This window comes from Hippichthys cyanospilos, chromosome 18, assembly GCF_059441005.1.
Source record: "Hippichthys cyanospilos isolate Australia breed blue-spotted pipefish chromosome 18, RoL_Hcya_1.0, whole genome shotgun sequence".
NCBI classification, from domain to species: domain Eukaryota; kingdom Metazoa; phylum Chordata; class Actinopteri; order Syngnathiformes; family Syngnathidae; genus Hippichthys; species Hippichthys cyanospilos.
In genome coordinates this window covers 15558139-15584387 of record NC_142386.1, presented here as the reverse complement: position 1 = coordinate 15584387, position 26249 = coordinate 15558139, and the positions used below count along the sequence as shown (strand labels likewise).

At 40.9% G+C, this 26249-nt stretch overlaps 1 protein-coding gene across 7 annotated transcripts in view; it reads right to left on the bottom strand.

The window, feature by feature from the left end:
• Positions 1–750: 750 nt before the first annotated feature.
• The window catches only part of LOC148409142 (serine/threonine-protein kinase TAO1-like), an 85961-nt gene continuing 60462 nt past the window's right edge, over positions 751–26249 (bottom strand). For 6 of the 7 annotated variants that reach the window (XM_088441508.1, XM_088441507.1, XM_088441510.1 and 3 more), the window contains 11 exons: positions 25739–25906; positions 24028–24225; positions 20318–20470; positions 19295–19531; positions 19078–19206; positions 18806–18889; positions 12489–12608; positions 11997–12236; positions 9928–10140; positions 9476–9658; positions 751–3946 (listed from right to left, as the gene is read on the bottom strand). In XM_088441508.1, coding sequence (XP_088297634.1) covers positions 3515–3946; positions 9476–9658; positions 9928–10140; positions 11997–12236; positions 12489–12608; positions 18806–18889; positions 19078–19206; positions 19295–19531; positions 20318–20470; positions 24028–24225; positions 25739–25906 — 2157 coding nt within the window. In that variant the 3' untranslated portion in view covers positions 751–3514. Of the gene's footprint in view, positions 3947–5838; positions 6420–8013; positions 8087–9475; positions 9659–9927; positions 10141–11996; positions 12237–12488; positions 12609–18805; positions 18890–19077; positions 19207–19294; positions 19532–20317; positions 20471–24027; positions 24226–25738; positions 25907–26249 lie in introns of those variants that run through there. The other variant, XM_088441513.1, reaches the window with a different exon arrangement.

Sequence of the window (26249 nt, the reverse complement as noted above, 5' to 3'; positions counted from 1 at the left end):
TGTATGTACTCACCCAATGTAAATGAAGCATGCAATGAAGTGTTATCTGTTCAAACTTTACACAAATGGAGCTTGGTTTCGGGATGTGTAGAAAATGGTTTCTTCTTCTTCTTTTATTTTTTTTTTAAACATGGGTTGGTAGTCACCTGTGCATGCGCAGTTTGACCTTCCAAGGATTCCGCGGGGCGGCCTAGCTGCATACTAGTCAAAGGGAACAAGCAACACAGTAAATAAACAGGCTTGCAATTCTATCAGCGAAAAGGGAATGTTGGACAGACATCTGATGGATTGTATGAAATGATTACGATGAGAGATGAAAAACACACTTTCTGAGATGTTTCCATTGTTTTTATAAGCGGCTGCCTGGTGGGGCAGTGAATAGCATGTCCGCCTCACTGTTATAAAGGGACCCGAGTTCAAATCCCCCTGGCCTTCCTGTGTGGAGTTTGCATGTTCTCACCAAACCCGCGTGGGTTCTCTCCGGGCACTCCAGCTTCCTCCCACACTCCAAAAATATGCATGTCAAGTGAATTGGATATACTAAATTGTCCTTAGGTGTGATTGGGTATGTGAATGGTTGTTTTGTCTGTGTGCCCTGAGATTGGCTGGCCACTTCAAATGATCAGGATGTCTATCAGATAGACTTGCTGATGAGATGATCATTTGAATCAGGTATGTTGGACAAAAAAAAATAAGACGAAAGACCGGAGTTGCCTACCGCTGGTCTAGATTGATGACAAAGCCCAAAAACAACATTCAAAAAAGACTTTATTACAGATAATTCCTTATCCAGTAACCTGGGCCAACAAAAACAAAGCAAATTGTCAAATCACTCTTATGTTTACCTGCTCTCTGAGCAAAGTCTCTCTCGTCTCACTTTCTATTTCCACCAAAAGCAGCAAAGAATACTTAGACTGTACATGGCTGACTCAATCATAGCATAGTGGGACCAAAGCAGATGCCCCGATGGCATTTGTCGCTGGCGACATCGATAAGTTTCCCGCAAACTTTGACACAAACTTACATGAACACGTTTGAGCGCATCACACATGATGCTCACATATTGCAAATCTACAATTGTTGTCATGTACTGTACATATTTACACTTTGACAGGCGGAAGCAGCAAAATAGTTTGATCTTGTTCTTAGGCCGAAAGGACGGTGACACAGAAAAGAGCGTCACCCTGGAAAGGTAAGAAAGAAAGGATGGATGATGGATGGTGGTGGAAAGGCCAGAGCTTAGGATGGGAAAAGGAAAGGAATCTCAGAAGGGAAGAGGAGGAAGGTCAGAAGAAAACTCAGAGAAAATGAACAATTTGGAGGCCAGTAAGTTAGCAATAAATGGGGGTGGGCTGCCAAGCAAGAAAAGAAAGAAATGGAGGACAGCAGCAAGCAAGCCAGCAGAAGCAAAGCTTGATGCCAAAAGTGAGTCTCAATTTGCAGTCAAACTTGGCTCAATTGTGACTGTCCCAAAAGTTGCCAGTTTGTGACCTTCCATCTTCAAAACCAGCATTTTTGACAAAATATGCACCTTTCATCGCAAGCCCCGCCACCTTTGTTCCAAAAGAGGTTGGAGCAAGCAACAAGCCTTGACAAAGATCAGCATATTTTGTGTGCCAAGGTGAGCAAAACGTGAGGGGCATGTAACTGCGACATTTACGAGCACTTTTGACCGGAGACAAAAAATGTATCCTATGTGTCTTCTTGAAACATGTTAACATGAATCTGACACCAGATTAAGTGGAACGTCAATAGCAACAACACTGTTTGCGAATAGCTTGGCAAGCATTAAATTGGATTATTTTTTTGTTTAGCACTACCGAATGCTAATGTGACAATAACTGGGGATCACACATGATGCTAACATGACACTAAAATGTCAGACAAAATCACGTTGGCACCACTAGGGGAGTAGCATGATGCCAAAATGCTAACATGATATTGGCATGGTAGATTCAAATTGGAAACTCACACAGCACCGACAACACACTAACCCTAAGCCTAGCGTAACGCTAACACGTCAGACAGTACGTCGAAAAGAAAGTGACATACACTATGAGGCGATAGCGACAGCCGCATGCGACTGAAATGGCGGTGAGGGCACAACTACGTTGCGAGTCAAGACTTGGCAATATAACATATGACATTTAATAGAAACCAGCACCATGACATTAAAAATGGCAAAAAGGACACCAGCATGGTGCAAAGGAGGTACCCAGAGCCCAACATAGCCCTCCAGAGTAGGGTTTCCAATGTAATGTACAGTTCAAATTTGAAAGCCACAATCCAGTCTGTTCCATGTTTCACCTACACCAACATATCTGATTCAAACAATAAGCTCAGTTTTTGGACGTTCCCCCTTGACCGACACATATTATCAGCGTCATTCATTGACAGTCTTCGGCAAAGCTTGTTGATAAGGGGAGCAAGTTTTGCAGAAGCCTGTTAATGACCTTGGGCAATATTTATCAAGAGTATTGGTAGATGGGGAACATGAAAAAAAGGCTGGACTGTGAATCTTGAGAACCTTATTTGGCCACCCCTTAGAGTTAACAAAAAGAGTTAGGGTTTCACGGTCGGTTTCGAAAAAACAGTTTCAAAGATAAGCCTTTCGACTGTGGTTAGGGTTTCAAAATAGGATTTTAACCCTTGAAAAAGGGTATTTTGAAAAGTTTGTAGCTGGATTATGGGTAGAGAGAAAGGCACACAGCATTAATGTTGCTTGGTGCAATTTTGCTACTTAATTTTGCACTTAAAGGGAAAGGGATCCAAATAAGGGGTTAGGCTTTCAAAGGAGGGTTAGGGTTTGAAAGCTGGGTTTTAATTGGGTTGGGGAGGTTTAGGGGTTCAAATTAGGGGTTTACAGTCAAATCGGGTTTAGGGTTTCAACATTAGGTTGGGGTTTCAAACTGGGGCTTTCAGACTAGGGAATTAGGGTTTCAAAGTAAGATTAAAAAAAGAGTCAAACTTTCACATCTGGTTTTAAAAGTACAGCTTGAGTTTGATGCCAATCAGGGTTTCAAATTCAGAATTCAAATCAGCTATAAGGTTTCAAAATATGGTTAGGGTTAGGGATTCAAAGTAAGGTTTAAAAAGTCACAATTTCACATCTGGTTATTAAAGTACAGCTTGATTCAAATGAGGGTTTCAATACGAAACTGTTTTTTCAAAGTAGGGGTTTTACAACAGTAATAGGGTTTCAAAATAACTTTGAATGTTCGAATTTCAAAGATGGTTTAGCGTTTCGACATAGAGTTAGGGCTTCAAAGTAGGGTATCAAACTAGGGCTAGGGTTTTTAATTGGGGCTTTATAAAAGGGCTAGGGTTTTAACATCAGGCTTGACGAAAGTATGGTCAGGGTTTCAAACAACACCCAAGCCCGAGGCTAGCAAGATGTCATTATCTTTCTTTGCGTGAGTTAGCTTGATGCGGCTTTAGTTTTTCCAGCACTTCCTGTGAACCCGCTTTGACCCAGGTGTGGTAACGCTCACGTCAGCGTACATGTGTGTGTGTGTTAGTTATAGGAGAGGTGCGAGGCATCGGAGGCGATGCTGGCGCTTCTGCTCATGCTCTGTTCGCTCCTCCCCCCCGACGACGTACTTCTCAGGGCCTGGGGGCTGTTTCTGGCTCCTGCGCTCCCACTCCCCACTGGAAGATGGAAGCTCCAGGGGGGAGGCGCCCCTGCCATGGCGGGCTGGCCCCAGGGCTGCTCGGAGCTGCCTTGGTTCTGGTGCTGCTGCAGGCCGACCCCGGTGCCAGCAGGCCAGTGGCCACCACTTGGAGAGCCGCCCAGCAAGGTGGGAGCCGTGTTGGCCAGGACCATGTTGCTGAAGCCCAGCCTCATGGACTCCGAGTCGAAAGCTTCGATCTCACGGGCCTGCCGCTCCAAGAGAGAACGTATGCGCTCCAAACGCTCATTCTGAAGAGACAGCATCTCCTCCTCAATCTGAGCACATGAAAAAACACGGCCCAACATGTCAGTTTACAATTGGTGAGGTTGGACTCAGTCGTCTGCTGCCATTGTGGACCCCCCCACACCCTTTGGTGGACACTGCTCCCACAGTTTGTTTTTTTTTAAATACAGTGTATGGATCCATAATGTTTTGACTGTTATTATTGACTATTGACTATTATTTTTCAAGTGCGAGTGTCATGTTCAAAATAATAGCTATCGCTACAAGGTCGCAAGATAAATCATTTTTTGTTAAAATTTCAAATTCTACACCTCAAGTAGGATGGATAGGTATGGGCCAATAACCGGATTGGCAATACTGTATGTACATCGCAATTGTAAAAAGTCACAGTTATTTAAATCCAAACAAATCTGTCAAAACTGGTAATTTTGTTTATCTTTCCCGTTTTGCTCTATGAAGATTTGTTTTGATTTCATTTAAATAAAATTTAAATAAAATTTATTTTACTTTAACATGGTAAATGTTTATGCAACAAAAGCAGTATGGTATAGTTAGTTTAAAAAAAAAGCTTTTTAGAACGCAGAAAAATTTAGCAAAAAGATGACATATCCGAGGTATAATTTCAATCCCGTGATGTTTTTGCTAAAGGTTATCATACCGCCAGAATTTGATATTGTCCATTGCCTACTGGAGGATATAGAAAAGACATAGAAAACCAACAGGCCTGCTGTGCATGCTGCTAATTTTGTGAAACTGAATGACTAATTGAGCTCAATTGTGGAAGACGTTAACTGTCAATTAAAAAGATGTTACAACAAGTGGTCCTTATTTAAATTGAAGGGAACGACATTGCATATGCTGGTTGTGCATTTGTCCTGAAAGATCCGAATAAAATAGGTCGTTCAAGACATTGTTTTGATGAAGAGCATTTTTTTTTAATTAAGAACTAGGTAAAAGGGAAAACCTTCAAAAGACATGCAGACAATAGTAGGCTGTTCAGCTAAAATGACATCAAACATTTTAAAATGGAAGTCAAAAGAAGAAATACGAGGAAGAGAAAGAAAAATAACTCCTCCAAAGGATCAGAAGATAACCAGACTGGCAATGGCTCAGCCAAAGTTCAGCTCCGAGAGGATCAAGGACTTGGTTTTGAGTAATGTTACATTCAGACGGCATCTATGTGAAACCGATGTACCAGTAGAAGCCCCTTATACTCTAGCATGGTAAATGTTTAAGCAATTTTCCTAGGGGAATGGAAAAATCCTAAATTCCAATGTTAAAAAAAAGACATGTGTGAAAGCAGTTATAATCTGCCAAAAACAAATGGTGTAATATTTTGTGGTCTAATGAAAGTAAGAAAGTTCTTTTTTGGTTTAAGCGTCATAGAGAGTTTGTCAGACGTCCTGCAAAAACAGTATTCAAGCCACAAAACCCAGAAGAGACAGTTAAGTGTGAAGGAAATCATATTATTAGGTTGTTATCGTTATATGTTTATTTAAAAAACAGAATAGCAGGTATTGCAACCCATCTATGCAGTCTTTTCCCATCTCGCCCAGTCCTTAAATAAAGCTACTGAAGCTACAAGTGTGAACTTGAACTTTTTCCCAGTTGTTGTTTGAGATCAGTGGCGCCCAACTGTGCAGTTGGGCTTTTTGTTATGTCTTGTAATGTGCAATGCTTTGCTGAATGAATAAAAAGCGAGCGAGGACGGCAGCTCACTTGACAGACCCTGAAGCGAACACGGACACGTGACCTTCTGCTGTCCTTGGCAAGCTAGAAAAGTCAATTTTGGTTGGTCTGAGTTATTATTTTGCTGCTTAGCAAAAGTTGGGCTTAGTCTTCTTTAAAGATTTCTCTGACATTAAACATGGTGGTAGAAACTATGATATGGGAGTGTTTGTTTGCGTTGGCCCGATTTACCGTATACCATCAATCAATCAAATTTTATTTGTATAGCCCTAAATCACCGAAGTCTCAAAGGGCTTCACAGATGAAAAGAGGTCATGTGGAGACTTCTTTCGAAAAAAGAAGTCATACAGAGACATCTGTTCGGTGTAAGGTACACAACAGCATCCCCTGTCAAAGCTCCCAGAAGGGGAAGGAAAAACTCAAAAACCCCAATTAGGGGAAAATCAGAAACCTCCAGAAGGGACCACAGGTGGGAGGGACCCCCTTCCAGGCCCATAGGTTGAAGTGGATGCTGCATGTACCAAACACAGACATACACATAAACACTATAAATTACAGAAAACATATTGTGCTATATAGACAAATAGATACACATTTCAGACAAGTACAGGTAAACAATATAGATTACAGAAAACATATTGTATATAGTGCAATGATGACTTGACAGCAGGCAAAGCCATTGGGCAGGATCCATCCCACATTCCAACCAAGTGGACTGCAGACGGCCGATCTCCTAACCCGCGATGGTCGATCAACGCAGGGCCAAATGGAGGCGGTCAAGTCAACCCTCACCATCTAGCTAGCCCCCTCTCCGAACTGGAAGAGGGGGGCAGGAAAAAAGAAAAAAAGAAGAAAGCTGCAGACAGGTTCAATTAACTAAATGCTTTTGAGTATAAAAGTGTTTTTAGTCGGGATTTAAAGATTTCTACTGAGGTGGCTGCGCGAACTTCCATAGGTAGGGCATTCCATAGTGCTGGCGCGCGAATGGACTTCTTTTTACCCTGTGGGGTCGATAGCAAACCGGCATTTTGTGACCGAAGTTGTCGGGACGGAAGATATGGTGATGCTAAGTCGACGACATAGGAAGGAGCTAAACTGCGTAAAATTTTATAAGTAATTAACAGCACCTTAAAATCACATCTCATGTGTATTGGAAGCCAATGCGGGTTCTTGTCAATAGTCTCGCTGCTGCATTCTGTACTGACTGCAGGCTTCTGATGCAGGACATGGGAAGTCCAGAAAACAAAACGTTACAATAGTCTAGGCGTGACGTAACAAATGCATGAATTAATGTTTCTGCATCGCTAGGAGAAAGAATAGGACGAATTTTAGCTATATTGCGAAGGTGAAAAAACGCAGTTCTTGTCATGTTATTAATATGTGTTCGAAAGGAGAGAGTTGAGTCAAATATCACGCCGAGATTTTTTTGCAGAACTACTTTGGGGAATAGTACAGTTTTCCAGGTTCAATGTGGTATTTTTAATCAAGTGCTGATGATGATCAGGGCCAATAATTAACACCTCTGGTTTACCAGGGTTAAGAAGCAGAAAATTGGAAGAAACCCATTGTTTAATCTTGACAAGCAGGCCTCCAGTTTACTGCACTTGCACGGGTTATTTCTAAAGGCATATGCAGTTGGATATCATCAGCATAGCAAGGAAAACTAATAGCAGGTTTACGTATAATATCGCCAAGAGAAATCATGTAGATGTTGAACAGTAAGAGACCAACTACTGATCCCTGCGGGACACCATGAGACGGAGAAGGACTCAGAGATCGCATTGCCCATAAGAGACACTATGCGTCCTTCCCAGGATGTAAGATCTGAACCAAGAAAGTGCTGATCCCGAGACACCAACACATGATTTAAGACATTCTATAAGGATATGATGATCAATAGTGTCAAATGCGGCACTAAGGTCAAGCAATAATAATATTGATGAGATGTTGGAATCCATGGCTAAGAGAAGATCATTCGTCACTTTTACAAGGGCTGTCTCAGTTGAGTGGTTGGCCCTAAGGAAGGCGTTCAAATCTATTATTATCTATCATAAAATCCTAAGATGTTGTGCTACAACTTTCTCAAGAATTTTGGCATTAAACAGAATGTGTGAAACTGGCCTATAGTTAAAGAGATTTTCAGGATCTCGGTGAGGTTTCTTCAGTAATGGTTGAATGACGGCCGTCTTAAAAGCTTCAGGTACAATGCCAGAGGAGAGTGACAGATGACCCTAAAACCAGGAATAAGTCTTTAATGAGTTTGCCTGGAAGCGGGTCGAGCATGCAGGCCGTCGGCTTTGCTGCATTAACCAGGTGTGTAAGAATCTCCAGGGATACTAAATCAAACTGTGACAGGGTAACCAGACTTTCTTGGACCTGATTGTCTGAACTAGCATCAACAATCACATACCTGGGACCACGGATCAGTTTGACAGATCAGGATCCTGGATTAGGTCATGTTGCCAATGCCGAAGAGGAAATGCCTTTGAAATGGATATTTCAACAAGACAGTGAGACCAAACACACCAGCAAGCGAGCAAATGTATGGTTCCAAACAAACAGCATCCACAACGAATAAACAATGTAAAAACTATAGCAAAACAAAATAAATCTCTATTTTGTAAATTCTTCATATTTTCTTGTGTTCATACCCTTAAGTTATATATTTGTTTCGGGTTAAATTAAGTGTGCTTCAGTTTTCCCACATTATGAGTCCTCAGTGAACACTGCCCCAGTGTAACTTTGAATGCGCTTGAAGCATTTGTTTTTCCTTTTCCTCACAACGCAGCTCGAGTTCATTTTGCCATAAAAACTCAAAGCAGCTTTCGTGTTTCACCAAGTGTATGATTCTGTGTATATGCCAAAGGACCACAATTAATAAACTAGTGAAATGGAATACCTTTACGTGTTCTCGAATCGGAGCACTCTGATGCATACCCTGCCAGTCTTAATTGAATCAGCTAGAGACATCATAACTTTTACATTATCCTCTCCGTTTCAGCAATATTCCTGTGTGTGAACAAGGATGGATTCGTACAGTGGTTCAGCCAGCTCGCTTCTTTTATTAAAACTAATGCGATAACAACCTCAGCTAATCCGAGCTGATGTTTGCAGCAACAGGCACTGGCTACAGGCAGCCAACTGACGTCCTCCCTGTTGCTTTGTCCTGTTACTGTAATTTTTGTAAGTAAAATATATAAAACAAAAAAAAACAATGCAAAAATGTGCAACCGTGCAGCAAAACTCGGCTTACATGGTTGACAAATCAATCTTACTTAAATAGTGTTGAAATAAAAATAAAATCTTAAGTTATAGGACATACCCATACTTTGGCATTATTTTTTAGAAAAAAAAGTGTGTCTTATTTTTGGGATTTTATGGTACCTCACCAATTTTTCTTACTGCAGTTATTTTTGGAATGTAACCCCCACAATAAACAAGGGTTCACTGTATTTATATTCTAAAGAGTAAATAAAGTTTTTTTTCATATATATATATATATATATATATATATATATATATATATATATATATATATATATATATATATATATATATATATATATATACACACACACACAGTATATGTATATTTTATTTATTTATTTACTTTTCCATATATCAAATTGAAGCAATGTTTGGCACAGTTCCTAACATGCCAATGCCAACTTACAATATTTTTGAAAAAGACAATATAATGTCACATAACTTCGTGACATATCCCTCAATGCAGTGATCATTTTATGAGTAGAACATTGCTCTTTTAAAATTAACTAAAAAACAGAAAAGTTTGGCCTGTCATCTATTTTTAGTGAATGGTTTGTGAATAAATGGCTCCCCTCAAAGCCAAGTCCCATCAATAATGACCTCACCTTCTGCTCCAACAGCGCTCTCCTGAGGCTGACTCTCTGCTCCAGGTCCCGCTGCTCCTTATCGTGTTGGGCATCCGTCTGCATTTTGATTTTGCTCTGGTAAGCGTTGAGTAGTTCCAATTCCTGCTGCAGCTGCATGCGCAGAACCTGACACTCGCCCTCTTGAGCCTCGTCCAGACGCAGCTGCCACATCCGCAGCCCCACACAAAAGACAGATGTGAGAAGCATATTCATACATGTGCAGTCAGCTAACGCTTCACCACTTCACATCTCGTCTCCCAAATAACATGTTTTTTTCTTTTCATTTTTGAAAAAAGATAGTACTACAAGTGAAAACGAGTTAGTGGTTAGTACAAGTGAAATGAGTTAGGAGCTTGGCTCATGATGAAATTCAAGCAGTTCCACCGGCACATGTGATTCTGGGGAAAGAGCGTGCAGCAGTGGGAACTCACAGCCTGCGTGGAAAGCATGTCATTGATGGAGTGGTCGTATTGCTCGGCCAGGATGGCCAACTTGCGGGTCTGCTCCTCCTTCAGCCTTTTCAGTACTGTCTTGTGCTCACACTTGGGGGTGCTTTCCAGGAGATGGTTGCGCAGAGCTTTGTATTGTCGCGTCTGCGTCTTGCATGTCTCCTGGAACTGTTTCTTGATCTGGAGCTCCTTTGACTTGGGCCCACACACATACAGATAGTTACAGGCAAGTTCAGCCAATGGCGGTGCTTTATGGAATTATATTTGTGCCACAATCACAAGCTGGCAATGAAAGATTTTGAGCAAGCGAAAATAGATTTTGAGCACAGAAAAAAAATATTGAGCTTGCAATGATAAGAGTTTGAGCGAGCAATGATGGATTTTGAGCACAGAAAAAGTTTTTGCTCGCTCAAAATCTCTGATCGCTCGCTCAGAATAGGCCTTTCTCCCTTGCTCAAAATCTAGCTATCGCTTACTTGAGTTGTGTCCCCTCTGCGCGCTCAGTTCGGCACACACATTACGAATGTGCTGCAAAACTAGCCAAGCAAAGCAAGTAAAAGTACATTGATTGACTGCTTGGTCTCCAATTAGACTGCTTGTTGTGTTCACCAGGAAAGAGCAAACAAGATTGCGTCACTTGAGCGGGAGAAGATGGACTTCTTTGGAAACAATGTATGGGCATTATTTTGAATGTTATTATTATTACTGTATTGTCTCATTTGATAGAACTACCTTGTTCATTTTTGTACTTTATTGATATTAATCCACCTTCTCCCGCCCAAGTCGATGTGATGTGATGTCGTTTGCTCTTTCCGGCGAACGCAGCACGCAGAGGGGACACAAGTCGAGCAAGCGAGAGCTAGATGTTGAGCGAGGGCGGAAGGCCTATCCTGAGTGAGCAATCAGAGATTTTGAGCGGGCAAAAAGTTTTTCTGTGCTCAAAATCCATCGTTGCGCCTCAAAAACACCAACAAGCGAGCTAAAGTATGGTTCCAGACACACAGCATCCACAACGAATAAACAATGTAAAAACTAGCAAAACAGAATATATCTCATCTTTGTAAATTCGTCATATTTTCTTGTGTTCACACTCTTGTTATAAAATTGTTGCGGGTTAAATTAAGTGTGCTTCAGATTTCCCACATTATTAGTCAGTGAACACTGCCCCAGTTGCAACTTTGAATGTGCTTAAAGCATTTGTTTTTCCTTTTCCTCACAATACGGCTCGAGTTCATCTTGCCATAAATACCCGAAGCACCTTTTGTGTTTCACCAAGTTTAGGATTGTGTGTATATGTCAAAAGACCACAGTTAATAAACGAGTCAAATGGAATACCTTTACGTGTTCTCTAATCGGAGCACTCTGATGCATACCCTGCCACTCATAATTGAATCAGCTAGAGACATCATAACTTTTACATTTTCAATTCCGTTTAAGCAATATTCCTGTGTGTGAACAAGGATGGATTCGTACAGTGGTTCAGTCAGCTTGCTTCTTTTATTGAAAGTATTGCCATAACAACCTCAGCTAGTCCAGAAACATGTATGGGCATTATTTTTTATTTTATTATCATGACTGTATTGTCTAATTTGATAGAACTACCTTGTTAGTTTTTGTACTTAATTGATATTAGTCCACCTTCTCCCGCCCAAGTTGACATGACGCAATCTTGTTTGCGCTTTCCGGGTGAACACAACAAGCAATCTAATTGGCGACCAAGCAGTCAATCAATGTACTTTTACTAGCTCTGATTAGCTAGTTTTGTGGCACATTCGTAACGTGTGTGCCGAACTGAGCGCACAGAGGGGACACAACTCGAGCAAGCGAGAGCTAGATGTTGAACGAGGGAGCAATCAGAAAATTTGAGCGAGCAAAAAGTTTTTTTGTGCTCAAAATTCAGCGTTGCTCGCTAAAACTGTTATCATTGCACGCTCAATATTTTTTTCTGTGCTTCCAAATCTCTTTTTACTCGCTTAAAATCTTTCACAGCTCACTTGCGATTGTGGCACAAATATAATTCCACAGTGCTTTTGACAAATACGCGCGTGCACCTTGAGGCTCTTGGGCTGCTGCCGTACTTCCAAAAAGTGCTTGCGGCGGAGCTCTCGTTCCCGCCTCTTGTTGTACTCTAGCTGGTTGGTGAGCTCCGTCTGGTGCTGCGTACGAATGAGCTCGGTGCGAGCCTTCTGAATGGCGGCCAGGTGGCGGAACTCCAGTTCCTGCATGGACTCGTGATGCCGCAAGAGCATAGCATGCTCCAAGTCTTTCTGCGTCTGACGCTTGTTCAGCTCCTGTCGATAGGTCACACACATTTTTATTTCCTGAAAAAGTCCACTAAAAATGTTGTTATAGTGGCTAGGGAGCTGTGGGAATGAGTACATGAAAACAATACAATACAATCATACAATACGATAACTGTGTTTTCAATCATTAACTCCTTCCCTGCTCACATACAAGTAAGAGTGTGTGTGCGTGGGTGTGCGTGTGTGTGTGTGTGTGTGTGTGTGTGTGTGTGTGTAGGTGCACATGTGTGTGTGTGTAACCTCTCGGGTGAGGTCCTGCTCCACATTGTGCCTAGCGATGAGAATCCTGCGCTTGAAGCGACGACATTCCAGCTCCAGGTACTGTCTCTGCTTCCTCAACAGGTTGGCTTCCTCCTCAGCCTGGTGCGCATGCAGCAGCACAAATATTACAAGAACCATCAGAAGGCACATTAATGGCACTGGAACGAGCACGGCAAGCTTCAAAACGTGGTATCCCAACATCCAAATTGAAGCACAAAAGGAAGAGTTGATAGAAGAACCAAGAGAAGCGCCATTAAAAGCAGCAATAGAAGGACCAAAAAAAAAAATTACGAGGCATCACAGGTTCTAATGAGATCATAGATAAAAGCATTAACAGGATTCCATTACAAGAACAGACTAATGCATGAGCTCAATTTTTAGAAAACAAAAAAACACCACAACAACAGTTCAAAGAATCATGACAACCAACCAATGAGAAACAAAAACATGCCACAAACCAGAAGCAAAATAAAACTATAGGAGGAACAAATGAAAAAAGCCATCAAAGCATGAGAGGAAAGGGCATGTGAACCATAAAAAATGTCAGCGTAAGAACAATAAGAAAAAACATTAAAAGAAGCATCAGGAAAAAAAAACATTGAAATGCATCAGAAGGGCCAGCAGAAGAACAATTTAAGACTAATACGGTGAAAACTAGAAAATGTGCGATTCCTGAAGAAATTGCGTGTGAAGGTGTAACCTTTGAAGGCAGCGGTGTTGAATGCTGGAGTGTTGTTGAATGTTTGAGTGCTTGAATCTGTGACGCAAGGTGAAATATAGAAAGCTGGAAAGGCTTGAATATGCCAAATTATGTAGAACATACAAGGAAAAATTGAACAATGGTTGAATTCTGGGTAAATTTTGAATTGTGGGAAGAGGAAAATGTTCAGAGTTCATGGAATGATGGGCATCGAGAGAATCAATTAAAGTTGGAACGGTTTGAATAGGCCAAATAATGTAGAAGATACAAGGGAAAAACTGAAGAAGTGGATTTGTGGGTACATTTTGAATTCTGGGAAGAGTAAAATGGGAATTGGGGCAATCAATTAAAGTTGGAACGGTTGGAATCGGATGAAGAATGGGAAAGATAGAAGGGAATAAATGAAAGAGTGGAATTGTGGGTAAATTTAGAATTCTGGGAAGAGGAAAATGGATACCACCATGGAATGGTGGGAATTCGAATTTGAATAGGCCAAATAATGTAGAAGATACAAGGGAAAAACTGAACAAGTGGAATTGCAGGTAAATTTTGAATTCTGGGAAGAGGAAAATGGATACCACCATGGAATGGCGGGAATTGGGGGAATCGATTCAAGTTGGAACGGTCGGACTCGGATGAAGAATGGCAAAGATAGAAGGGAATAAATGAAAAAGTGGCATTCTGGGTAAATTTTAAATTCTGGGAAGGGGAAAATGGATACCACCATTGAATGGCGGGAATTGGGGGAATCGATTAAAGTTGGAACGGTTGGAATCGGATGAAGAATGGGAAAGATAGAAGTTAAAAACTGAAAAAGTGGAATTGTGGGTAAATTTTGAATTCTGTGAAGAGGAAAATGGATACCACCATGGAATGGCGGCAATTCGAATTTGGATAGGCCAAATAATGTAGAAGATACAAGGGAAAAACTGAAAAGTGGAATTGTGGGTACATTTTGAATTCTGGGAAGAGGAAAATGGATACCACCATGGAATGGCGGGAATTGGGGGAATCGATTCAAGTTGGAACGGTCGGACTCGGATGAAGAATGGCAAAGATAGAAGGGAAAAAATGAAAAAGTGGCATTCTGGGTAAATTTTAAATTCTGGGAAGGGGAAAATGGATACCACCATTGAATGGCGGGAATTGGGGGAATCGATTAAAGTTGGAACGGTTGGAATCGGATGAAGAATGGGAAAGATAGAAGTTAAAAACTGAAAAAGTGGAATTGTGGGTAAATTTTGAATTCTGGGAAGAGGAAAATGGATACCACCATGGAATGGCGGGAATTCGAATTTGAATAGGCCAAATAATGTAGAAAATACAAGGGAAAAACTGAAAAGTGGAATTGTGGGTACATTTTGAATTCTGGGAAGAGGAAAATGGATACCACCATGGAATGGCGGGAATTGGGGGAATCGATTCAAGTTGGAACGGTCGGAATCGGATGAAGAATGGCAAAGATAGAAGGGGAAAAGTGCAATTGTGGGTAAATTTTGAATTCTGGGAATTGGGGGAATCGATTAAAGCTGGATTAGTCGGAATCGGATGAAGAATGACAAACATACAAGGAAAAAACTGAAAAAGTGGAATTGTGGGTAATTCTTGTATCATGGGAAGAGAAAAATGGATACCACCACGAGAATTGGGGGAATTCATTAAAGCTGGAACGGATGGAATCGGATGAAGAATGGCAACGATAGAAGGGAAAACTGAAAAAGTGGAATTGTGGGTAAAATTTGAATTCTTGGAAGAGTAATATGGAACACCATGGAATGGCGGGAATTGGGGGAATTGATTAAAGTTGGAACGGTCGGAATCGGATGAAGAGTGACATAGAAGGGAAAAAGTGGAATTGTGGGTAAAATTTTAATTGTGGGAAGAGGAAAATGTATACCACCATGGAATGGCGGGCATCGGGGGAATTGATTAAAGTTGGAACGGTTGGAATTGGATGGAGAATGGCAAAGGTAGAAGGTAAAAACTGAAAAAATGGAATTTGGAAAGACTTATCCTCCAAGTCTCGATGCTGTCCCGACAAATTTTCAGTTCATTTCCTTTAACGGTCTTAGGACAATACATGAAAGTTTAAAAAAATTACATTTTTGTCTGTAAATAGTTGGCACTATATTTAATTTGAAAATTAACCATGCAGATATTTTAAAGTTTCAGATTTTTTTAAGCTTGCTTGAGTTATTTGGGTTTTTGTTGCTCACGGCGAAGAAAATTTGACTTTGGAACAAATATTTTGAAGCCCCGCCCCCATCATATATGTTTGCTGATCTTCACGAAAATTTGACCAAGTGTGCCCCTATGTCAGATGATGGGACACGTCATATGTGAAGTTGATGGGGTCAAGGGTTTCGGTACCGAGAAATGTACAAAAACGGGCCAAATGGCACATTCAACAGTTGATAACTCTGGTTCTGTGCATTCTAACACATGGCGCTCTATAATGTTTTTGTAGGTCTTGAGGTCCTAAATATGCATGCTCTAGCTCAAACGGGTCGGAACTGACTACTGTTTTAAGGATCATCTGGGCTTATTGACAGCAAGTTTTGCTGATTTGGGCAAACTCCGACTTTGAGGTGGCATACAGACCACCCCCTTTATCACAAAGTCATAAAATCTGAAAACCCTCATTCTCCAAGTCTTGATGCTATTCAGACAAATTTTCAGTTCATTTACTCTTACGGGCTTTGCACAATACATGAAAGTTTAAAAAATGACGTTTTTGTCTGTTAATAGGTGGCGCTATAACAAATTTGAAACTTTATCATGCAGGTATTTTAAGGACATAACTAGTAAATTTTCTGTAAAGTTTATGATTTTTTTTAAGCTTGTACATTGGAGTTATTAGGGTTTTTGTTGCTCACGGCGAAGGAAATTTGACACACGTAAATTAAAGCCCCGCCCCCATCATATATTTTGGCCGATCTTCACAAAATTTTGCCCAGTTGTGGCCCTATGCCTGATGGAGCACGCCAAATTTAATGTTGATCGGGTCGCTATTAAGAGGAATTTGGCACTTGCAAACATCCAAAAACGGTCCAAAAATGCACATGAAAAAATTCATATCTCTGCTCTGTACATCCTAGCACAAGACGTTCAATGACTTTTTTGTAGGTCTTGAGGTCCTATACTGTATATGCCTAAAAAATGTCATAGCTCTAGGTGAAACGGGCCGTGACCCAGGAGAAGTGTTCGACTCTAGGTGGCAGCTATAAAGCAGCTCTGGCCCTCGCAGACCTGTGCACGTTGGAGTATGAACAGTTCGGGGTATGAACAAGTAGGAGTATGAACGATGAACAATTATTAACGATGACTTCAGTGCAGGGCTCTTATCAAATATGTAAAATTTAGAGAAGGAGGGATCATGTGGGTTGAGTAACTGCAGCTTTTATTGTTACAGTTATGTGACTTTGCGCTGCTGAATAGGCCAAGGGCATCATCAAACATCATACTATTTGTTGGAGGGCAATAGGCATGGCCAATGGCTTTTCTGACAACATTTAAGCGATATCACTTCAAGGGGTTCAGCAGAGTACATACGAACGTTAAGGAATTGCTATATTTTTTGCTCACACTACGATTAAAAAAAAGGCTTGTAGGTGTGTTTTGCATTGGACTCCCATCCCATATATGACGTTTTGAAAATATCAGATCATCTAGGTCCAATTACAGCAACTTTTACCGTTTTGGTAAAAGAGAGACATTGGACTTTGAGTTGAATAGAGGCCACGCCTTCTATTGAAAAGTCATAGAAGTTGAGAACCTTCATGTTCCAATGTCTCAAAGCTTTTCTGACCTTTTTGAGTTCATTTAGTCAAACAGGCATTGCACAGTACATGAAAGTGTAAAAAAATAGTTTTTGTCCGCCACTAATTGCGCTATATGATTTGGAAGTTTATCACATAGCTGTATTAGGGCATTACTTTTAAAGTCCCTGCAAAGTTTCAGATGGTTTGAAGCTGTTACAGCTGAGTTATTAAGGTTTTCGTCACTCTTCGCGAAGGAAACGTGAAGGAAGGACCGCGGCACGGTCAACGCCTTAAATTTAGACTGCGGAGCCTTTTTGTCCACTTTTTTTTAAATCGCGCGAGGAGAGGGCAGGGGAGTAGAGCAAGCTTGCTGTCCACGGTATGGAAGAGTACTACATGAGTACACTGCCAGGCGCTAAACCGCACAAGCACACAGATTGGATAATTTCCCACGGCACACCTGACAATATCTCGCGGCACACAGTGGTTGAAACAATGGTCAAGAGGCTTGTCAGACTTAATTTCAGCGATATTACTTCAAAGGGCTCAGCTAAACACATAAAAAAAATAAAAAATGCTTTATTTTGGGCTGCCACTAGATGGCACTCGCACTACGACAAAAAATATGTTGATAGGTGTGTTCCGCATTGGAAACCCAACAAATATATTAAGTTTTGAAAAGATAAAACCATCTAGGTCCAAATACAGCAACCTTGTTCGTTTTGGCGAGACATCAGACTGACATTTTTGTTTGCCACTAGGTGGCCTTATAAGCAATTGAAGAAATTCTTAAACACATGTGTTAAGGGCTTGAGTCTTCATATGTGTCTGTGAAGTTTCAGATTTTTCAAAGCTTGTACAGCTGAGTTATAAAGGTTTGTGTCACATGTGGTGAAGTAAACATCAAAGGCATAATATGAAGCCCCGCCTCCAACATATTTGATGGCGGAGCTTCACAAAAATTATAATTATCATTAATAATAATAATAATAATCTGGAGAAAAACAAGAGGGCTCTCCCAGCGGTAGCTGCTCAGGCCCTAATAATCTGGAGAGGAACAATAGGGACCTCGCAGCGGTCGCTGCTCGGGCCCTAATAATATTAATCCGAAGAAGAACAATAGGGACCTCGCAGCGATCGCTGCTCGGGCCCTAAATAATAATAATAATATAAATAATAATAATAATAATAATAATCTGTACAGGAACAATGGGGACTTTGCAGCGGTCGCTGCTTGGGCCCTAATAATAATAATCTGGACAGGAACAATAGGGACCTCGCAGCGGTCGCTGCTCGGGCCCTAATAATAATAATAATAATAATGATCTGGACAGAAACAATAGGGACCTCGCATCGGCCGCTGGTCGGGCCCTAATAATAATAATAATCCGGAGAAGAACAATAGGGACCTCACAGCGGTCGCTGCTCGGGCCCTAATAATAATAATAATTATTATTATTACATCTTCACACAATATAGAAAATGGCCGACAGGAATAACATGTGTAGGAAGGTTTTACCTTCACACAATTAGAAGCCATAATAAAGTGTAGGTATAACATAAAGTGTGAAGGTTTCACCTTCACACAATAAAGAAAATGGCCGAACACAATTACACATGTGTGAAGGTTACACCTTCACACAATAAAGAAAATGGCCGACAGGAATAACATATGTGTGAAGGTTTCACCTTCACACAATTAAAAGCCATCCAAGAACCTAAAGAAAAAAATAGAGAAACAACAGAATAACGACTGCAAGAGAGCAAAATGATAAGAAGATTCACAAGAAGTACTGAGGACAACATATGAGGAGAAATAAGCAAACCAATGTGACCTGGAAATGCTGGATGTTCTCCTTCTGCTTGGACAACCACTCCTGCTTCTCCTTCTTGGGAGTTGATTGGTTCTCGTTCAGTTCCTGATTGAAAAATGTAAAGGGAGTTTAAGGGTGAGTGCATGAAAGAGAGCATGGTAAAGACCAGGCAGGAGGGAAGAAAAAGAGGGAAAAAAATGAGAAGGGAAGAAAGTACAAAGAAGAGGGAGACATGGATCTACCGTACATCATTTCTATTCACCCCCTCCAATAAAAAAAAGTATTTTGTTAACCTCTTTGAGCTGCTCCTTGCGCAGCTTGTATTCGCGCTTCTGTGACTCCAGAAAACCGCTGAGCTCCTTCTTCTGCTGCAACTGAATGTGTTGCTGGAATTTCTTCTCATCGCTGGCAAACGTCTTCAGCTACAAAAACAGACAAGTTGGTATGAGCGCGCAAGAAACAATGTCGCAGACTGAGCTCTTGGATTGGGCTGCAGTAATGAATGCTTACGTCCTTGTCCAGGGAGGCATGGTGCTTCTTGAGTAGCTTGTCCATCTCCTGGGTAAAGTTGTTCCTCTGGGCCTCCAGCTCCTTGTCCAGACGCAGACGGTGGTCATCCATCTCACCTTTCAGCTTGTTCTCCAGCGCCATCAGGTGCTTCTGATGCTGCCGTCGCATGCGCTTGTAGCCCGACATCTGCTCGCGCTGCTCCGAGTCCTGCTCATGCTCTTGCATCTCCCGTGTCACCTGGATCGGCCGCCGCCGCCCCCCAGCATCATCATCATCAACAATATTACAAATTTAATGACCACTTTTTACTAAAACTCTAATTTGCATTTGGTTTGTATTCATTTACCTCATTCAATGCAACCCATATTAAAAAAAAAGAAAGTTCTAAGTCAAACAGTTTCCAAACATTTTAATGAAATGTTGGATAAAATAATAAACATTAAATTATTTGATCATTTATTGCAGGTAAAGAATTAGAAAATAAAAGATTTATACGCATTTACCTTTTTTCAAAGTGACAAAATAAGTAATTAATTAAGTAACAGTGATAGCAAATCTTTTAAAAAAGGTAGTTACTTTATGTACATCGCTCAAGGTAAAGCATTCAGGGATAAAGTTTTTCAACCATGGGGACATGGTGGAGGAGTACATGTGCAGCGTGCACACACAGTATTAACACCGATCATCATTTTGGGATTATTATGCCATTTTCTGTCACGTTCTGTCATTTTTTTCTGTTATGGGTTTAGTTTATGGAATTTTCGTCTCTGTGTGCCCTGCGATTGGATGGCAACCAGTTCAGGGTGTCCCCCGCCTACTGCCCGAAGTCAGCTGAGATAGGCACCAGCCTGCAACCCTTGTGAAGATAAGCGGCTATAGAAAATGGTTGATTGGATGGATAGTTTATTCCTCATCTATGTAAGACACTGTCACATTCAAATAATGTCCATAAACTAATCAAACAGCAGTGAGGTATAGTAAGTGGACGAGAAGCTTTGCGACTTTGTGTATGTGTAGTCTTACAAGCGAGGCAGTGCGGATGGTGGCAAAGTGCTCTCGGTTGCGTTGATGCCTCCTGGGTGGTCGAGGCGGCACTGCTGATGACGCTACTGCAGTGCTAGGCTCCCAAGGTTGGCCTCCTGACGCCTGATCCCCCAGGAAAACTTCCTCTTCCCCCTAACGACAAACCCAACTTCAAACATGCAAGAATCTTCATGCAAAATACACTGAATTCTTTGCAAAAATTTACATTTTGTGTTGCTTTGACTGTAAAGATTTGCGATGTAAGTATGGATCTATGGATGGAATCTATGGACTGGCTGGGTGCCGATATTCAGCATTTTAATGAATATCGTATTGGCCTGTTTTAAAATTCTTACAGCTGATAAAGATCTGTGTTAAACTCAGAACTATTTTTTGAAAATTTCAGGAGGGAATGCAAATTTAAAAAGTTGTTCAACAATCATGTTTTAAGCTCAGTTCAGTCCATCCCTATGATAAATTAAATCATTTTTGTCACTATTTTGATCCCCCGCCCAAAAAGAACAAAAACATTTGACAAGCACTATGCATTTTCACTACAGATCGTTTTTCTAGCAATTATAATCTCTCACTGCAACAAAATGCAGCTAGAAATTAGTTGCACAATGTCAATTTCATAAAAAAAAAAAAAAAAAAAAAAAAATCTTGTCATAAAATTTACTGTGGTTAAAATCCCTCATTTTAGCCATTAATTTTCAGGCAAAACTGTATGGATGGATAATCATATGGACTGAATAAACACTGGATTCCAGCAGAAATTTATAAGTTCTAGAGCAGTGGTTCTTAACCTTGTTGGAGGCACCGAACCCCACCAGTTTCATATGCTCATTTACCGAACCCTTCTTTAGTAAAAAATAAAATATGATTTTTTTTTACTGGTGCATGAAATGAATTGTGCATTAATATCACCTTGTTCAAATAACAAAACCAACACAGTGCATGGTAGGAAATCTCAGAGCAGGACGCTTTCAATGACTGTGCCCACTAACTGCAGACTAGACTGAGGGGTGGACCTCTGCGGCGGAGGCTCCACCAAACCCCTGAGACCGACTCACCGAACCCCCAGGGTTCGATCGAACCCAGGTTAAGAACCACTGTTCTAGAGGCTTTTCCCCACACTTTCAACATCCCTCGATGAGAAAGCTGACAAGGGACACGTGCCGGCCTGGCAGACGCCGCGGGCGGCAGAGACAAGGTAAACAAAAGCAAAGGCTATCCAGAGTACAGAGCAGCTATGCCGAGCTACAGCTAAGCTAATCGCTTCAGTTGTTCAGAAAATATGTGTACGACACTGCTCTGTACTTGTTACAATACAACCATACACGGTTGGTTGAAATGCACCTATGGTAGGGCTGCACAATTATGTCCAAAATAATAATCATCGTTATTTTGGTCAATATTGAAATCACTATTATTAATCATGATTATTAATCATGTTTGATCAAACAGGTCTATTTATTGCACTTTTTTAAAAACAAGCAGTATATGTAAACAAGGCTTCAAGGCTTGAAATTTAAAAATAATAATAATAAACTAAAATAGATAAATAATAATTATGGCAAAAACCTGGCACACAGGGCAACACAGCAAACTTACTTGCTGAGTGCAAACCAATGAAAAAAAAATGAGGCCTACTTAGACCCAAGCACATACTGTATAACAACAACAGGCCTGTAACAACACCTACAACATCCCTTAAAGTTTTTTGCAAGAAAAACCAGTACAAAAGTACCAGAATAACTCGAAGTGAGTATGGACTTAGCAGTCAGAAAGTCATTTTTGGTCATTTCAAACCCAATTTATTCCAATTTTAATTGGATTTTCCAAAATGGGTATCATTTGACAGTTAGTAAGGTATATATTAGGAATCAGGTAAGAAACTCAACACCATTTCACTCTGGTGCTGATGGAAGGCTGCTAAAAGTCTTGAAATGAGTATAAACCGAGCAGTCAAAATGTAATTTTTGGTCATTTAAAAATGAGTTTATTCAAATTTTTTGCTAATTGGATTATTCAAAATGGGTCTCAAGAAAAAAAAAAAAAAACTAGGACTGTGTATTAGGTGGGGAGAAAGCAGAGAGTTTTGTCGTGCAAACATGTGAGAAACATTGTCATCTAAATGCTTTTAAAGTGGGATTGAAACCTGAAGTCTCAGGAGCGCGCCTCCGGCACAAACTTCAGCGTTGTCATCGCATCCCACTCTTCACACGTGAAAGAAGACGCGCGGAATCTCGCCAGCACGCGTTTTGCAGCACTTTATACTCGGTGCGGCTTTCCCCCGCAGTCAGCCAATATTCTCCCATACTGGTGGCAGTAAATGGAGTCTACAGCATACAAACAACACTGGTAGATTGAAATGATCGAAATTCTTCCAATATTTTATTTTATTTTTTTTATCAGACTCCTCACCGCTATGTGCATACTCGCCAGGAGTGGTTGACGGTATTTAGCGGCGAACTTCCATGAGCAATCGTTTGACCGCCATATTTCCGCCCAGCGCTTCCACGCAGGACAGAAATTCCGGATGGTATGTGTTGTGGAAAATCTGGCCAGAGCGGACACCGCGCGAAGGGGAGTGGCTGCCAAAAAGATGTCATTTTGACGCGTGGAGCCGCGCTGAAGCATAAACCGCGTCAAGCATAAACCAAGCTGCCGCCCATCTGGCAGGATTTGCTCTCTTGCTATTTCTTAAACTTAATGAAGTCTTAACCTTGCGTTTGCCCCCTAGTGGTAGGATGGCTGAAATTGTTTGATTTGACATGTACTACGGAGGCAGCTTTTTAAATGTTAATATCGTCGAGGATCATCTTAATTAATTATGGCAGCCAATATTGTGATCGCGATTAAAATTTGATTAATTGTGCAGCCCTAACCTATGGTGAGTGATTTTTTTTTTTGCTATGTAAAAATGTCGTCACGTCACGCATGAAAATTCCAAGAATGTTTGGGGTCTGTCTTAATTTAAAAATTGTGCCTGTACAAATGTTTTGTGAGTGGTTCATTCAGTGTTTCCTCTGCAAAAAATGTAACTTTTGTATACAGCTTATTAAAGTTTGTTATCACTTGCTGGTCCTTGGGCTGGAGGAGGGGAGTGGTGTTCTGCGGAAGTTAGAGAACCCTTTAAATGACAATTGTTTGAGCATATCATCCTAGAGGCCTGGAGGCATTACCCAGCACCAGCAGACATTTTGGAGTGTATCAGGTCTCTATTTCTTCAAGGCTGGACCAAAGCTCAGGTTGACTCAAACAACAAAACACTGCCTCATTTACCCAAGCATCTGCGTTAGCTCCCCCACATCACAAAAAATGAAGCGAATAGCAACAGGGCAGGTGCTAACCAAAGGAAGAGCAGGATTTGTTAAACTAGGGCTTTCACAGTCCGACGTAGGTTGCAACAACAGATACATGTAGTATTAGAAACAGTTATGTCATCAGTATGGAGAAGCAGGATGTTATCATTTCACAGTATCGTGGAAATAAAAGAATTATCGTGTATCCCTAAGTTTAATCAAGTACACTGCTTTGCAAAAACTAGCAACGTGTTAAAGAAACTGTTATTTTTACAGCAGAATGCATTAAATTGAAAAATATACAAATTCTTTTCTGCATGGCCACACCAATTACCATTTCCAACTTTGCAGTGAGTGAGTGGTTCATCTCCTATTCTGGAATCCCTCAGTGAGCGCACTTACGCTTTTGCAGTGTATGACGGAGCTGTTGGACATGACGGTGTGGTCTCCGTCCATGAGGTCATGCTGGCTGCGGCTGTCGTCGTTGAGGCTGTTGACAGAGCTGCTTTGCGAGCTGGCACTGATGGACATGCTGGGGATGGACTGGTTGCTGCCCACACTATTTACTGTGCCGGTGCACCACCCGCTTGAGTCCAGCTCCTGAACACACACAATGGGACAGTACAGTAATTAAAGTTTCATATTGTGCATGGTGCAAAACGCATTCTGTACACAATCTTGCTGACCAAGTTATATAACATTAAAAGTAATGTTTAGAATTAAGTGTTGAGATTTCTTTGTGTTATTTTGGGTTTAATTATGTTTTACATGAAAAAATGTCTCGCTAATAGAGGATTCAGGGATGTAATTACATTGCAGGTGGTCACTCTTTCAAGCAACCAATGGCCTGCACCCAATTTGCATTTTATTTTTTAAATTCCCGAACAAAAGATTTTTTTTTTTTATTATAAATTCAACCTCAGCAATACTTTATTTTACTAGTAGTGTACGTGACAGATGAAATCTAGACAAATGGTAATGAAACTGTCTTCTAAAAATGTAAGACAGGTATGGGTATAAAGAGATAGCTGACTTACCTCGAATCATAGCCATTTAAGGCATGTTAATGCCATCCAGTGGATAAGCTTAGGACTTGGATCATACATGTTCTCTGATTTTCCCTTAAATGACGGATACATGGCTTTGAACAGTGTCTAAATTGCAGTATAACTACAATTCACAGATCTGATCTTGTTTTAGTGTAGATGCTAAAACAGAAAAAAATAGAATGAGGGCAGTCAGACGTAGATTAGTGCCTAATGAACATTAGCTAAGAAAAAGTAGGCAAATTTCGCCCTCTAGTGGCAGAGGGAAGGTTGGAAAAAATTAGCAAATTTTGTCCTCTAGTGGTGGGTAAAGGGTTAATAGGTGGGCAAAATTCAATGACGGACAAGAAAAAAAAGGCAAATTTTGCCCATTAGTAGTGATGGATGGAAGAGTAGTCAAAAATACACTGACGGACTGACAGACCAATGATTGCAGTTTTGCCCTGCTCGAAAAATGACGTACCGACGATGACAGAAAGGGGGGCGGGGCTCTGACAAATGACACCAGCAAAATACTGTAAGTTGCCCATCTCTGGTTGTTACAGAGCAAGCCAGAAAGTGTGTCATAATCCATTTGAGAAAAACAGTTCAGATTCTGAATGGAGGTAAAAAAAATAAATAACGAATCACATTCAACAAACCAATTGGTAAATTATTAGCTCCCACCCTTGTACCAATATTGCTCGCTTAAAGCATATGCAGTCATTCAAAGAAACGTCAATCATGGTTCACCTGTTTTCCGAGATTGCTCATGTGATGTTTGGAAGCTGTGCTGGGATCTATTGTTACCTGAGCCACTGTGATGTCATTTTCAGTCAACATCAAGTAGCAAAATGGCCACCCTTTTGAGATGGATTTTGCTGCTTTAACGCAAAATTCATCACAATGCCACATACAGACAAGAGAACATATTACATTCAAGAACATTTTGGACTTGATGTCCCCTTTAAGTATGTCTGTGCATTCTTGATTCCTTCACTGTATCTAACGGGCTACAATTGACAAATATGTGAAGTAACTAAAGGTACGAGCGTATGTCCAAGTACAATACATCTGTCTTGCCCCACCTCGTCTGGGTCAGGCGCTTCTGGTGCGGGTCCGTTGTGGGCTTCTTGCAGGAGGATCTTTTTCATCTTGCGATACTGTAGGTTGTCCAGCTCGCGTACGGCATCCTTGGTCCTCATGATAAGATCCATCAGGACCGAGCCAGGACGTTCGCGCTGCAGGAATGCATGCTGCGGGACAATGTGGCAATGAGGATATTCGTCATGACAACCATTGACTTGCTAGCTTTTTGATGCTCCTTGCTCATGGCCTTGTTTTCCCATCAAATACGTTTTCTGTTGCTATGAACGTGAGCCGAGCATATGACCCCGTATGCATGTTAATGTCATTTTTATCTGGGCAATTCGGTGTACACACAATAAAGGCTCTCAAACAAATCGTTATTCTCCTTTCCTGATTGAAATGTTGGGAAGTTGAAACCCACCATTTTAACTGGAAAAATATTCTGTTGTTAAATTTGTCAATATTGTTGGAGTTAGCAAGACTTCGCAAAAAGTGGGCCCATGCTTTATT